General features: G+C 34.2%; 1 protein-coding gene across 1 annotated transcript in view; it reads left to right on the top strand.

Annotated features, from left to right (window-relative positions):
• LOC111516201 (lachesin) overlaps positions 1-15,836 on the top strand; it is a 278,815-nt gene that overhangs the window by 151,580 nt on the left and 111,399 nt on the right. The window contains exon 3 of the mRNA XM_074178727.1: positions 14,309-14,516. Coding sequence (XP_074034828.1) covers positions 14,309-14,516 — 208 coding nt within the window. The remainder of the gene's footprint in view (positions 1-14,308; positions 14,517-15,836) is intronic.

Below are 15,836 nucleotides of genomic sequence, written 5' to 3'. Positions count from 1 at the left end.
GAATTGAAGAGGTTCGTCTCTTTTCTCGGGAATTTAAGTGCTCCCTGGAAAATGTATGTTGATTTTCGTCGCAAAAAGTAGTGTCACCAATTCGATTTCAACTGATGATAACAGATAGATATGAAATTTTCTTTAAGACGCTCAGAAAAAGTATTTATCTTTGTCACATAAAGATTGGACCTGTAAAAATCCTGTTCTTGCTAGCTTATGATTCCTGCACAGTTTCATGAATTTTCAGAAAAGGTGACTTTATATTCCTGATTAAGTATCTGGAAGTTATGGTGGATCGGCATATGAGATGGAATAACGACATAAACTATGTTGTAAAACGGCTCAGACTTTTAACTAAAAAATTCTATGAATTGGGAAATATTCTGTAGTACAAAAATTTGATCATCATATACTCTAGCAGAATCTGTAATAAGATATTCTCGCTGCCTGAGGTAGTACTTTCATCAATTCCCTCAAAATCCTTCAAATATCTCAAAATACTATGATGAAAATATTATTCAAAAAACCTAAACTATACTCTGCCAAATGTCTGTATGAAACGAGAGAGAACTCTATATTCACCAGTTGAGTGTGCACAAAAAAATTTGCACTCCAATCAACAAACAAAGAAAAAAATTCGTTACTAGTTCATCCACGAACATACCAGCATTTGATGAAAGTCACACACAAGAATGTTTTTTCTATCATGGTCCAGAATTATTTAATCTTCTGCCAATTAGCTAAAGAAACAATTCCAATCTCAATACATTCAAAGAAGCAATCAAAACATTCATTATGTTCAATTCCGAACTTCTCGATTTATTCAGCTAAACATAAACGATGTTCAGCAAGCTCTTCATCATTCCCAATATTCATCAATTCTGTAAATTAATTAATGGAAATGTATGTATATAGATATACATATAACCCTGGGTGGTAGATAGAAAATGCAACAGAAGTACTTCAGTTACTTCAGCATCCATCCTCACACTGAGGAATTATAAAAATGATGACCTATAATAAAAATCTTTAATCTTGAAATCTTTTTGGCTCATTCATTATTATACAGAATAATGGACGAAATATACGACTGCAGGTGGTTTCGAAATATTCTTAGAATGGAAAACGGTTTGTATAAACAGCCATTTGATTCTAATTTGCAGGGTTTATTCCATGAATTTGCTTCAGAATTGAAAAAAGTTTTTTCTGTGATTTCAACGTCGATTCCTATGTACCTAGTATGCGGTGTGTTCGAAAAATAGGGTGAATTTTCATTTTTCTCAAAAAAATATATCTATTTATTCCTTAATTTCTAATTTGAACCTTTCAAAGTGGTCCCTCTCGGATATAATACACTTTTGTCAGCGTTTTTCCAATCCCCGAGCCAGTTCTGATATGCACTTCTTGGTATGTCCTTAAGCTCTCTCAGAGATTCGGTTTTTATCCCCTCAATCTTCACAAAACGCCGTTCTTTCATGTAGTCCGGACAAATTAGACTAATAAATACGAGTAAAGCTACCTAAATTCCCACCTAGCTGAAAATCAGTGAGATTGTTTGTTTGATTAAAAATTCAATTTGGTCCCCAAAGGTTAAAAAACGGTAAGTTTCATCATAAAAATACTTCAAACAAAAATTGCAGATCATAAAATTATCTACAAAAAATGTATCAATAATTTTTTTCCACGAGGCTCCATTTTTGGGATATAACGATTCAAAAAGTTGTAATAGTTATTTATGTATCAAGGGAATTAGGAGGGCCTTAATTACCGATGGCAAAGTTTGCGTCCCGAGGGCCTCTGGCCCGAGGGACAGCAATTGCCTGAGGTTATTAAGGCTCATTAATTCCCGTGGTACATAGATAATTTTATTTCTGACCGATTTCAATAAAATTTTGTTCATTTTTGAAACGGAAAAATGTACCAATTCATTACCTTCCCGGTATATTTGAATCAGGTACCGTTGATTATAGTAGAGTTTTCTTGTTGCTAGGTTGTTGCTATGTTACTTGTTTATAAACAGAACTTTGTTATCAAGCTGTGTTTGCGGTGAAAACGTGTTTTCTACCCCAAATATAATGGAGGATATTTTGAAAAAAGCTGAACAAGCAAGAGAATCATTAATTCCATCGAAAAGTGAAGCCGTATACCAAAAAGAATACAAAATATATCTGGACTGGCTGACACGGAAAAATGTTATGCCAAAAGATGTCAATGAAACTGTATTTCTGACATATTTTCAAGAACTGGTAAGGAATTTTCATCGAATTGAGAAATAAAACGGCGCGTATGTTGTCTACCTTGTCATCAGAAGAGGCAGGTACCTCGACTGTAGTGAACAGAAGCTCCAGCCATACAAAAGAAGAAATTGTTTCCAGTGGCGGAAGTAATTTTCAGGGAACATTTCAAAATTGTACATTTATTATTTGTAATGACGTGAATAAATAAAATATGGTTCAGTTTTCATTTCTATTTATTTTTACTTGTGAAAGGTAGAGGGAATTATAAAATCTATAATGTCCCAAGGGAGTTATGACCCTCTTTATTGATAGCGTAACTATGACGATATAAGCTTATAATATCCCGGTCAGAAATAAAAGTTGTAATCGTCATAATATGCATGAGTACGCCACGTATATACATCTCTGTAGTTGTAATGTATGTTAAAATATTTTTCTACCAGTTATTGTAACTTACACAACATCTACATCATCTACATCAATTGATATTTCATTTAATGAAAATATGACAGTTCTAACCAGTCAACAATTTTTTTTTACGAATACTCACAAGTCTCGGTTCATTTCAATGTTGAAAGAAAAGTTAACTGCTGAAACTATATTGGTTAAACGAGCTAATAATCATGCTGACGTATTGATAATTGAAACAGCAATAGAGCAATTAAATTTGACAAATACAGCTATTGTTGTTGGTGAAGATGTAGACTTACTTGTATTACTCACTGCTCAAACTCCAACTGAAAAAACTATTTTCTTCTTAAAACCAGGAAAAACTCTGCTGTGATACGACATCTGCATTTTACAGGAGGGATAAAATAACAGTTTTGCAATACTGAAATAAACCTGACGTTTTGTACTACCAAAAATACACTTGACCAGTGATTTATTTGGTTTACCCCATGGTTGTAAGAGGTGGAAAACGCAACCCCTAACATTCATTTCCAATGTAACTTTTTGTCTTATCATTTGTTTACCATTCAAAAATCCATTTCTGATAGTCTGTTTTATTCCAAACAAAAATTGTCTCTTGGGTTTTTTGACCAAAATAAACCAGTTCGCAGCAAAAAATTATTTTACGAACAACTACAGCGATACATCGTCATAAATGCGAACTGGATTTATTGTTATTTTGTAGTTAGTACCTGTAATCAACGATTAAAGGGTAATGAACAAAACGAATTTATTAATAACGAAACACACAACATGTAGAAATCATAGTAAATGTTCAATATGTCTACCTTCAGACATTACGGATGCGTCTAGACGTCGGCGCATTGAGCCACGTATTCGCTCAAATATTCCTGGAGTCCCTCTGATCACCCTGCACGCATCGATGATGCGGTTTCTTAAGTCCTCTACGTCGCGAACAGGGGTACGATAAACCAAATGCTGTAAATGGCCCCAAATAGAGAAATCGAAAGGATTGAGATCCGGAGATCGAGCGGGCCAGTTCTGTGGTCCTCCTCGACCTATCCACTGATTTGCATATGTTTCAGTTAAATGTTGACGTGAGCAATGCGACTTGACTAAAATGAGCGGGAGCTCCATCATGCATAAAAACATATCCCTTCTGACGCCTAAAGGAACTTCCTCCAGCTGTACTGGATGCACTTCTCTTAAAAATTGAACGTATGCCTCACCATTTAATAGAGGAGGTAGAAAATGAGGCCCAATTGAATCATCCCCAATAACTCCGAGCCACAAGTTAAGAGAAAACTGTTCTTGATGGTTAGTTTTGACACTAGCGTGAGGGTTTCATCAGCCCATATGTGGTAATTATGAAAATTAATAATCTTGTCCCGAGAAAAACTACATTCGTCTGTGAATTCTATCGTCTTCAGAAAGTCACAATTTCTTCTAATCATTTCAAGCATCCAATTGCAAAATTCAAGACGGTTCGGAAAGTCTCGCGGTAACAGTGCCTGTACTCGTTGCAGATGGTAAGGGTATAAGAGTTGTTCCTTTAAAATTCGAAATACCGTCATATGATCAACATTTAGCTGGAAAGCAATATTTCTAGTACTGGTAGTAGGTCGTTCTTCAATCAAATTAAGTACTGCTTTCTCGAGCTGTGGTGTTCGTACTTCTCGATGGCGACCACAATCCTGTGTTCTTTTGTCGGATGAATTATATTCTCGTTATCGTTGATTAATTCGAGCAACTATTCAAAGTGAAAAATGCTGCCGTTGAGGATACATTTCAGCATATCTTCTAGAAGCTTCTAACCCATTCCCCTGCGATAGACCGTAAACGTAATGCATATCAGCCATTTCCTCATTTTAATAACAAGTGAATAACATAACAGCCACGAAATCTAGAGCAGAACTCTGGTTCAACACAAATCAACTGAAAATGAACAGAGATAAAACCCAAACCATCACATTCTCCTCTAACAAAAATCTTACCAATGGGTCAACTGCCAAACTGTTGGGAATAATACTTGATGACGGTCTTAAGTGGAATAGCCACATTGATAGTTTGTGCAACAAACTGTCCAGTCAGCTATTTGTGTTACGCAAACTTAAAAAATTGTCAGTACTGATGTACTGCTTATCTCATACCACTCCCTTTTTCACTCTCACATATCGTATGGAACCCTGCTGTGGGGTAACTCCACTCAGGCTATACGAGCATTTCGACTGCAGAAGAGAGCACTGAGAATCATCGATGGAGCACGTTTTGATGAATCATGCAAGCAAATTTTCATCAAACATAAGATAATGGCACTACCTTGTATTTACATATATCAAACTCTCATTGAAATTCATAAAAATAAAGAAATGTTCAAGCTAAACTCTGATTTTCACAGCTATCCAACACGCAGTGGCTGCCAGTTGCGACCACTAAAGTTGAGATTGAAATCATCACATTCTAATACATTGAATCTCAGCCTCTACAATAAAATTGATATGAATGCAAGATGTCTTGGTTTGCATGCGTTCAAGACAGTTATTAAAAAAACACTCATTGATAACTGTTTTTATTCCGTAAGTGAATATCTGGAGGCAATATTTTTATATATATATATACAGTGTCACCGATAAAGTCCGCATCAAATGGGAAACTTTTTTATTTATCGTTTTATGTGAAATTTGATTTTGACAGTAGATTTTGCTTAAGAAATGATGTCAAATGGCGTCTACAAAACAGGTCACGTGATTTCCTTAACCTGTCAAAATTGACATTTAAAAAAAGAAACATCGAAAAATGACATTATTCTTCAAAATATCCAAAAATATCAAAGGATAAAAACCTTTTCTTTTGTAATTTTATACCCACACACCAAGTTTCAAACCCATAATAAGTATTTTATATTTTCACTATTTTTCCGCACTCCTGCTTTTTCTACTTATCAAAATTTAAGCACACCTGTACTAAATCATTTATTCTAACTAAACTCGTCACCGAATTTCTTTTTTTGTAATATAATAATATTTTAAGAGCCTCTTTGATGTTAAAAACAAATTTTGAAAAATAAAAGTTGTCAAACTTGATGCAAAGTTCATCTAGTTTCAACGGGGCTTTCAAAACTATACAGTACTTGAGTTTTTTAATGAGCAAATGGCCTCACAATATGAATTAGAACAAAACGGAACATTAGGAAACATCATTTCGTGATTCTTGAAGCCCATTCAATAAAAGAAAAAAACTCATAGTATTTACATTTACCTACTCCGCTAACAACACTAATTTGAAAAAACTGGGTAGGCTGTGAAAAAATATGAAACTACATAATGTGTTTTAGAAAACGTCACTGTCACTGAATAAATTAATGCCCGTTAGTTCAATGTAATGTATGAAAATTAAAATAATATGTTATCTTTACAAGAAAAAATTGAAATTGTGCTAATTTGTGGTGAAAACACATTGCATCGACAAGTGGCTGATATTTTTAACGCAAGATATCCTGGTAGACATGTACAGCAATCCACTGTAAGTAGGATTTTAAAAAAACTTAAACTGACTGGTTCAGTTGAAAATACTTTTAAAAAACGTCATAATCCATCACGCAATAATGATGAGGTTCAGTTGGCTGTCTACCTGGATGTTATCGAACAGGGAAAATCAAGTATTACCAATATTGTAGATAGAACTGGCGTTAAAAGAGAAAGCGTAAGAGCAATTTTACATAAAAATAAATGCAAACCCTACAAACCCAAATTTATAAATACCTTAAAGGAAAGAGATTTCGATGTTCGACTAGATTTCTCTTTCTGGTACCAAGGAGAAGTAGAATTAAACCGAAAATTTCCTTACAAAATCCTATGGACCGACGAAGCTACCTTCACATCGAACGGCGTAGTCAGTTCCCAGAATTGTAGGTGGTGGGCTCAGGAAAATCCTCATTTTGTGATAGAATGTCGGGACCAATATTCATTTAAAACAAATATGTGGTGCGGTGTTTTAAATAATCAGGTAATGGGACCATTCTTTTTCAGACACAATTTAACTTCTCAGGATTATTTGCAATTTCTGAATACTGAGATCAGTGATATAGTGGACAATATGCCGGTTGAAATAAGACACAGTCTGTGGTATCAATGTGACGGGGCTCCTATTCATAGTTCAAGACAAGTCAAAGAGAAACTATTAGAAATGTTTAGGGGCAAAGTTATTGGGCGAAATATGGAGCAAATATGGCCGCCTAGGTCGCCAGATTTAACCCCACTAGATTTTTTCTTGTGGGGTTACTTAAAACAAATCGTTTATAAACAAAAACCTTTTCGTGACGTGAATCACCTAGAAACTGTTATTAGAAACTCTATTTTAAACATAAACCCTGTGAGTATCAGCAACTCAATAGAAGATGTATTAAGAAGGACAATTATCTGCATAGAACGCGATGGAAAACATACAGAAATGTAGTGTATTTGATGTCGTGAGTCTTTTTTTCGTGTTTTTTTGCTATTAGGTATAGGTACATGTTTATTTTCAGTTCCTTTTAATTAGGATTAAATTCCACTCTATTTTTTGTTAAAAAAACAATAAACACTCTAAAATATTGTTTCCTAATGTTCCGTTTTGTTCTAATTCATATTGTGACGCCATTTGCTCATTAAAAAACTCAAGTACTGTATAGTTTGGAAAGCCCCGTTGAAACTAGATGAACTTTGCATCAAGTTTGACAACTTTTATTTTTCAAAATTTGTTTTTAACATCAAAGAGGCTCTTAAAATATAATTATATTACAAAAAAAGAAATTCGGTGACGAGTTTAGTTGAAATAAATGATTTAGTACAGGTGTGCTTAAATTTTGATAAGTAGAAAAAGCAGGAATGCGGAAAAATAGTGAAAATATAAAATACTTATTATGGGTTTGTGTGAGTATAAAATTACAAAAGAAAATGTTTTTATCCTTTGATATTTTTGGATATTTTGAAGAATAATGTCATTTTTTGATGTTTCTTTTTTTAAATGTCAATTTTGACAGGTTGAGGAAATCACGTGACCTATTTTGTAGACGCCATTTGACATCATTTCTTAAGCAAAATCTACTGCCAAAATCAAATTTCACATAAAACGATAAATAAAAAAGTTTCCCATTTGATGCGGACTTTATCGGTGACACTGTATATATATATATATATATATATATATATATATATATATATATATATATATATATATATATATATATATATATATATATATATTTTTTCTTTACATAATTGTATATTTTTTGTCTTTGTCTACTGCGTGACCTATTTTGTAGACGCCATTTGACATCATTTCTTAAGCAAAATCTACTGCCAAAATCAAATTTCACATAAAACGATAAATAAAAAAGTTTCCCATTTGATGCGGACTTTATCGGTGACACTGTATATATATATATATATATATATATATATATATATATATATATATATATATATATATATATATATATATATATATATATATATATTATTTCTTTACATAATTGTATATTTTTTGTCTTTGTCTACTGCGAATAAGTATGTGTTTATATAAATCACGGGATGTTTCAACACTCTTTGTAAATTGACGTACTACCCATGTATATTGTGCATATCGTAGTCAGTAGAGCATTTCTTTCTTTCTTTCTTTCTTTCTATCAAAGTAAAAAATTAAGAACAGAACAACAACACACAATTAGTATTAATTCAATTTCGAAAATTCACAAACTGACAGCGTCATACCAATTTAATTATCACTATCGCTAATAGCGACCCACTAGATAGATTAGTTTCATATTTTCTCATTTATGACGATGTATCTCTGTAGAGATACATCTTGGGCAAAAAACCCAAGAGAATTTTTTTGTTTAGAATGAAACAGGCTATTGGAAATAAATTTTCAAATGGTAAACAAATAATAAGACAAAAAAAGTTATATTGGAAATAAATTTTAGGGGTTGCGTTTTCCACCTCTTACAACCATGGGGTAAACCAAATAAATTTATGGCCAAGTGTCTTTTTGGTAGTACAAAACGTCAGGCTAATTTCAATATTGTAACTTTTTTAGTGCTTGTGAAAAAAATTGTTTTACAAATGTTATGTTCCTTCTTCAATGGGCTGTATCTTAACAAGGGAAGTTCCAATGAAATTTCTTCCTATGAAAGATCCTATCTTTTTTTTGATGAGGAATCACGTCCTTGAATGTTTTACACTTATTCAGTTACACCCTGTAGATACACATGTTTCGTTAAAAGTAAAAAACAAATACAATTACCTTGTCTTCCTCCAACCTCAGCTGCTGCTTAAGTTCAAGCGTTGCTTTGTTATCAGCTAGACCCTAAAGACTGGGGTTGGAAGTTAGTCAACAATTCATTACAACCATTCCAAACTTCACTTACCTACCCCGGAAAAACTGCAAAAAAGCCGGACTGTTTGGCTCTCTGGCATGTACACATTGTCAGGGCCGATCGTGCTCTAATATTGAATCACCAACAGTGGAGAATCCGTTTGATTCCAAGGAGGCGACATCGCTATTAACGCAGTTTACATCTACTCAGGATGAAGATGAAGAAAAACAAGAAGAAGAATTTGAAAGTTACGACTCGGACGATTGAATTTCACAACGTTTTTCAACTTTTATCTTTTCAATCTCTGCTAATATCCATTGTTTTGCAGTAGTTTCAAATTGTACAGGATCACAACTGATCCATGGAATAAGCCTACTGGGGAAACCACGTTAAAAAACGCGTACATCACCTCATAGTCACACTTTTTCAACAGCCTAACGCACAACCTTTCGGAGTTTGGTACCGTATTTAAAAAAACACCCAGCATAACGGAAATGATTTTCTTATTCACAGGCCAGAAAATGAAACGTACTCCATAACAATCATGAGGATGTCTTGTAGTATTCATTGAAAACCAATCCACTACCTGAAATTAATTTGTCTGTCATCCAAAACGTGACCATGTTTTCATTCGGGCCACGTGTAGAGCCACAGCTAATTCCTGATCACGTTCCAATCTCATCTATATCGAGGTAGCTACCCGAAGGGTGGTTAATTGTTTATCAGATGATACATTCACCGATATCGATTGATCGAGTGGAAATGAACTATCGAATTTAATCTTATTTGAAAAAAATTATGGTATCTATTTTACTGCGGAATCATTGCTCACGGTGCTATTCGGTTGTTCATGGGGTGGTGCATTTGAAATGGAGATATCTATACAGGGTTGAAAGGGAATAAACTCTTTCAATAGCACCCTGTATATTTTTCAATCATTTGGTCGTGTATAATTTTTTTTGCCTCTTGGTCGGCCACAAAATTCTTTTTTCAATGATAAAACACAGAAAAATCTAAGTAGGAAGTAATATATTTTGAACTTTGTAATCGTTTTACTATGCCGTCTTTTCATGGGTGTCTTTAATTTTTGGAACAGAAAAACGTCGCAGAGGGAAATCTGGTGAATAAGGTGGCCGAGACATTAAAGTGTTGTTTTCGGCAAAAAATTACGAACAAGCAATGAAGAGTGAACACAAAAATGGCTTTTTTTCGCATTGCTTATCGCAATAATGTTACAGAAATAAAAGACTTATGTTTACTCCTGGACAGCTCACTTTCATTTCAGCCTCACATGTCAGCCCCTCTTAATAAGTCTCCCAAAATGCTTGGCGTTAAGAAGAGAATAACGTCATTTTTGGTAATTTTGGAAATTTTGTAAATGCGTTCAATAGCGATGAATCAAGTCAGATTTCATTTTGTAAATTGCTCAACTGATAGTAAAATTTCAGACGTTGCCGAATCGAAAATAACTCTTAAACTGTAAGCCTTTTTTTTTCAAAACTGAATATTTTTTTGATAAAATCTGCGTATATTCATTTATATTTTATTCATATACAGGGCTATTCAAATTCGTTTCTGTACATGGGGATCTCGTAAACGATAAGAGATAGAGTGTCGGTTAAATTGTGGCAAAGTTGCGTATTCAAGAGACCTATTCAATGATGTGAAAAAATCGAATATTGCTATTTTGGTTCTGAAGATATACAGAAAAAACAAAAAAATCCCAAATGATTTTTTGCCTATATCTTCTTTATTCGCAGACATATTGAAAATTTGTCAACATTTTGCCATTGGCACTTGATGTGGGCTATCAGAATATGTCCATGAATTTTTTATACAAGGTATCATCCGACTTGGGCCACCCCCATCTTTGAATTTTCAAATACGGACCTGTATTTTTTGTTTTATTTTTTGTATCGTCGACGTTCACTTCATGTTGAGAAATCAAAATTTATATTTCGGGGTGTTTGAGTAATATTCGATTATAATTGTGGGAAATATTCCCTTTTGAATTACGGACCTGGAATTTGGATGACTGAGTTGAATAAAAACACAATAGCAACTTTGACGTCTCCCTATGTACCGTAGAGTTTTTCGAGAGTTTTTTTCTCATTTTTAGGTACCTATTAAATTTTTTTATTGCTCTGAGCGTTTTCTACAATGAACTTCGAATAGGAAAACCTTTCATGATTATCTGAAACATATCTACATCAAAAATAAATTATATGTTTTAATGAGCGGAAAAAAATGATAGTAATAATAACATCCGAAACGAACACTATAGGTTTTTGTAATGTAAATTGAAATGAAGTAATTTATATACACAAAAAATTAGTAGCGCAATAAATGTTGGAATTGGAGTCCTTCCGTTTCGAGACATTTTTGAACTCGGTTTTTCAAATCATTTATTGCCCTCAACACACTTATTTGCTGCATTGTTGCGAAATCATTCAAATTCCTCAATCTCGAGTTTTTCACATTTGCTATTTCTCTGCCAGCGTAAATCCAATTTTTCAATGTCCCCCATAGAAAATAGTCCAAAATAGTAAGATCTGGTGATCTTGCAGGCCATCATATTGGCCCAATATTTGTCTCGAAATGGAAGGACTCCAATTCGAACATTTATTGCGCCATTAATTTTTTTGTGTATATAAATTACTTCATTTCAATTTTCATTACAATTATAGTGTTGGTTTTGGATATTATTATCGCTATTATTTTTTTTTGCTCATCAAAACAAATATAATATATTCGTATTGTAGATATGTTTCAGATAGTCATAAAAGGTTTTCTTATTTGAAGTTCATTGTAGAAAACGCTCAGAGCAATGGAAATATGAAAAAATATGAATAGTTGCCTAAAAATGAATAAATAGTCTCTTAAAACTCTATGGTGCATAGGGAGACGTGAAAGTAGCTATTGTGTATTTATTCAACTGAGTTAACCAATTTCCAGGGTCGTAATTCAAAAGGGAATAATTCACCCAATTATAATCAAATATTACCGAAACATCCCCAAATATAAAATTAAATTCAATTTCTCAGTATGAAGTGAACGTCTACGATCCAAAAACTACAAAAAGAAAAACAGGTCCGTATTTAAAAATTCAAAGATGGGGGTGGCCCAAATCAGATGACACCCTGTATAAAAAATTCATGGACATATTCTGATAGCCTACATCAAGTGCCAATAGCAAAATGTGGACAGATCTTCGAAATGTCTACGAATAAAGAAGATATAGGCAAAAAAATAATTTGGGAATTTTTGGTTTTTCCTGTATATCTCCAGAATCGAAAGAGCTATAGTCGATTTTGTTACATCATTGAATAGGTCTCTAAAATACGCAACTTTGCCACTATATCTTTTATCGTTTACGAGATCGCCATGTACAGAAACGAATTTGAATAGCCCTGTATATTAATATAAATTCAGAAGAGCCTTCAGTTATGGTCGAGGCACTGTTATCAATACAGCCCCAACAACATCATCAAAGAAAGCTGATCCAAGGATGGTTGTCAAACAATAACATTCCTTTTGAAGGAACTTTTCTCAAACCACAATTAGTGGATTTAGTTGCAAACAAAATGAGATTGTTATTGAAGCTATTATGAAAAAAAAAGGTGAAGTGCCACTCTAATCGTATTTCAACTAAATTAGTTATTAGTAAGTCAGGTTAATAGCAATAAAACAAATCAACAGTACAGAAAAACTCGATACTGTGTTCAAAAGTTATCACGATAAGAATAACCATTACCCGTCGCGTCTACTGTAAGACGGCGTGGGACGGTGCGCGGGGGTAGAGGGGCGGTCTAAGCAATCAAGCGCCATCACCGAGAACGCGAATCGAACGCGGTACTCGAAAAGTTTCTTCACTGGTAGTCTTTGAAGGGTTTGCAACATATTTGCTATGGGTGTTATCCTCGAACATAGTAAGATTATTCGCATAGCACGATTATGCATCTTTTGTAGTCTGTTTATTTCAATTTGATTGAGAAAAAACAGAACGGTATAACAATAATTCAAATGTGGAAGTATTATGGAGTTGTAGACTAATAATTTAGGCACTGGCTCATATATGGGGAACATTTTCTTGAATAGTTGATTTTGTAAGCTATTGCTTTGATAACTTGATCACCATGTTCCTTGAATTTCAAGGTGCTGTCAATAGTTACACCCAAGTACACAAATTTCTTTACCTTCTCTGTATTACTGTCATTCAATCGTAGAAGTAGGTTTTCATTATTATGATCTCTATGTTTCCCTTATAACATCCATTTTGTTTTATTTACGTTCACCTTCAGCAGATTTGCAGAGCAATATCCACCCTTTCAAGACTAGCGTTTATAGTATCAACACACTCATGCACATCTTCACTACTAAAGTACAGTGTCGTCGGCTATCGTCGGCAAATGAGTGATATCTACATTCTTCTGCTATGGTTACAATGTCATTTAAATATATGAGGAATAACAATGGTCCCAAAATAGACCCTTGGGGTACACCTATATTATTTTGCATTCCATCCGAATAAACTTCCTCTAGTTTCAACCTTTGCTGTCTATTGCTCAGATAATTCATGATCCAGTTTAGTACTATTCCATCAATTCCTACGCTTTCAATCTTTCTAATCAGTCTGCATCTATCTACAGTTTCAAAGCTCCTTTGAAGGTCAAGAAATACTGCAATAGTATACTGATCCATTTCCGTACTTTTCTTCCAGTCTGTTAAAACACATTGTAACGCAGTTTCACAACTATGTTTGGTCCGAAAACCTGATTGATACCCACAAAGGACTCTATTATTATTATCGGACAGCCGAAGCTACTGAACCTAGTGCATTGTAATACGCAGGTAGGTTCTTTGTATAGCGTGAATAAGTATCAAGAAAGGGAACAAGGAATTTCTACCTCCAAGGGGGGGGGACTGTATTGAATGTCATCAGTTTTGAAGTTGGAAAGCTGAAGTTTTGGATTGATTAAAAAATATTGTGGGTACCTATTTGGTTAAAATTGTATGTCACGAAACTAAATGTGACAAACCGAATCCTACGTCGATGAAGCTGCGGCAACAACTAGTGTCAAAATTTGTCAGTGAGAAAACTGGTAATATAATTATCCATTCAATGCATGTATTGATAAAATAACATCAAACACAGGATCACCTCTTCACATGGAACCAATTCACTTAACAAACGTATCCTGACGTACAATCTCTGTTTGATTCATTTGTTTCTCGGATCCAAAACACATCTAATCCCCACCGATTTTTCAACGTCATTCCAGGTTAATGCCTCATTTCTCTTTACTCATTCCAGGTCGCTTGGGTTAGGGCGGAAGATCAGACTATCCTCAGTCTGCACACGAAAGTGGTAACTCACAACAACCGTGTCAGCGTAACCCACGACGATCCCGAAACCTGGAAACTGCGCATAAGGCCCGTCAAAGAATCCGACAGAGGTTGCTACCTCTGCCAAATAAATACTCCTGTTTTGAAATCGCAGAAGGGATGCTTGGATGTTTTCGGTAAGTGCTTCAAAGGATTTTATATTACTTGGGATGAATGAGATTTAATTATAATGTTGGACAGGTTAATCTTGATGGATGGGATGCTTCTGAATAATTTCAATGGGTTGGGGAATCATCACTCATTTTCACGTTGAAGGAGATTATTGAGTGCTTTCAAACTCTGGTATACTTCATATGTATCATTATCAAGTGTAAACAGTGTCATACTGATGTAAATTAATTCTAATATTCATACAGTGTGTAACAACAAAAACTTAACAGAGCCGTTTTTGAATATGAAAAGTAAGATTTTTAAAAAAATCTCGGATACGTCGATTTCTTATTGAAGGGGGACACCTTTCAGACTAATCAGATTTTTTGTAGTACGCACCCCTTGGAGGGGTGCGTCCGACGACCCTTATTCAGATAGGGAAAGTAGGTCGAGTGGCACCTTGTTTTAAAAGTCTTTCGAATACCTTCACATCTCTGCAGAAAGAAAATTTTTGTAACGATTAGTTTTCGAGATAATTTGAAGATTTAAAGGTATTTTTATTGAGTTCAACTCTTTTTATTAGGACTTTCATTAACAAAATTAATTTTTGCTTTTTATGACAACCTGCTAATACGTGTCTATTTGATTTCGTAAAAAACTATTTGTTTATTACGAGAAGATTTTTTCGGGGAATGGGGATGGTTACCACCCTTACATTTTAGTTGGAGTGGCACCTCCTTATGTAGGTTGCCTTTTGACGTGGATATTTTATGCTTCTGATAGAAAAGTGAATCATACTAAAAACTCACCTACAGAACGAATGCAACCTGCTGATTTCCTTGACTGCTGATGACACAGAAAAGTTTAAAAAACTGTTTTAGGGTTAATAAATCCCAATAATTGTTTTTAAAGCACACACAAAAAAAGTAACACCTAATAAGGGTAACTCACATAGGAAATTTAGAGCAAATGTTCAAAATGTGCGCCATTTCGCTCCATGCAACAATAAAGATTTTGTTCGAATTTTGCTCTTACATTATTCAACATCTCAGGAGTTATAGCTCGGCATTCATCAATAATTCTACGACGTAATTCATCCAAATTGGCTGGCTATGTAGCATAAACTTCAGATTTTGAATATCCCCACAAAAAGTAGTTCAGTGGTGTTAAATCTGGTGATAGTGCTGGCCATTCAATTGGACCTCTTCTGGCAATCCATTGTCCTTCAAAATGATTATTCAAAAAATTTCGAACCTGCTGGGCATAATGGGGTGGTGCACCGTCTTGTTGAAAATGGATAAATTCATCTTGACATCTTGGATTCTGTTCGATTATTTCAACTATAC

The sequence above is a fragment of the Leptinotarsa decemlineata genome, unplaced genomic scaffold, assembly GCF_025532065.1.
Source record: "Leptinotarsa decemlineata unplaced genomic scaffold, Ldec_3_MD MMD2_tig00004307_RagTag_RagTag, whole genome shotgun sequence".
Classification (NCBI taxonomy): domain Eukaryota; kingdom Metazoa; phylum Arthropoda; class Insecta; order Coleoptera; family Chrysomelidae; genus Leptinotarsa; species Leptinotarsa decemlineata.
The sequence above is the reverse complement of the archived record's forward strand: the minus strand, read 5'-3'. Positions and strand labels throughout refer to the sequence as shown.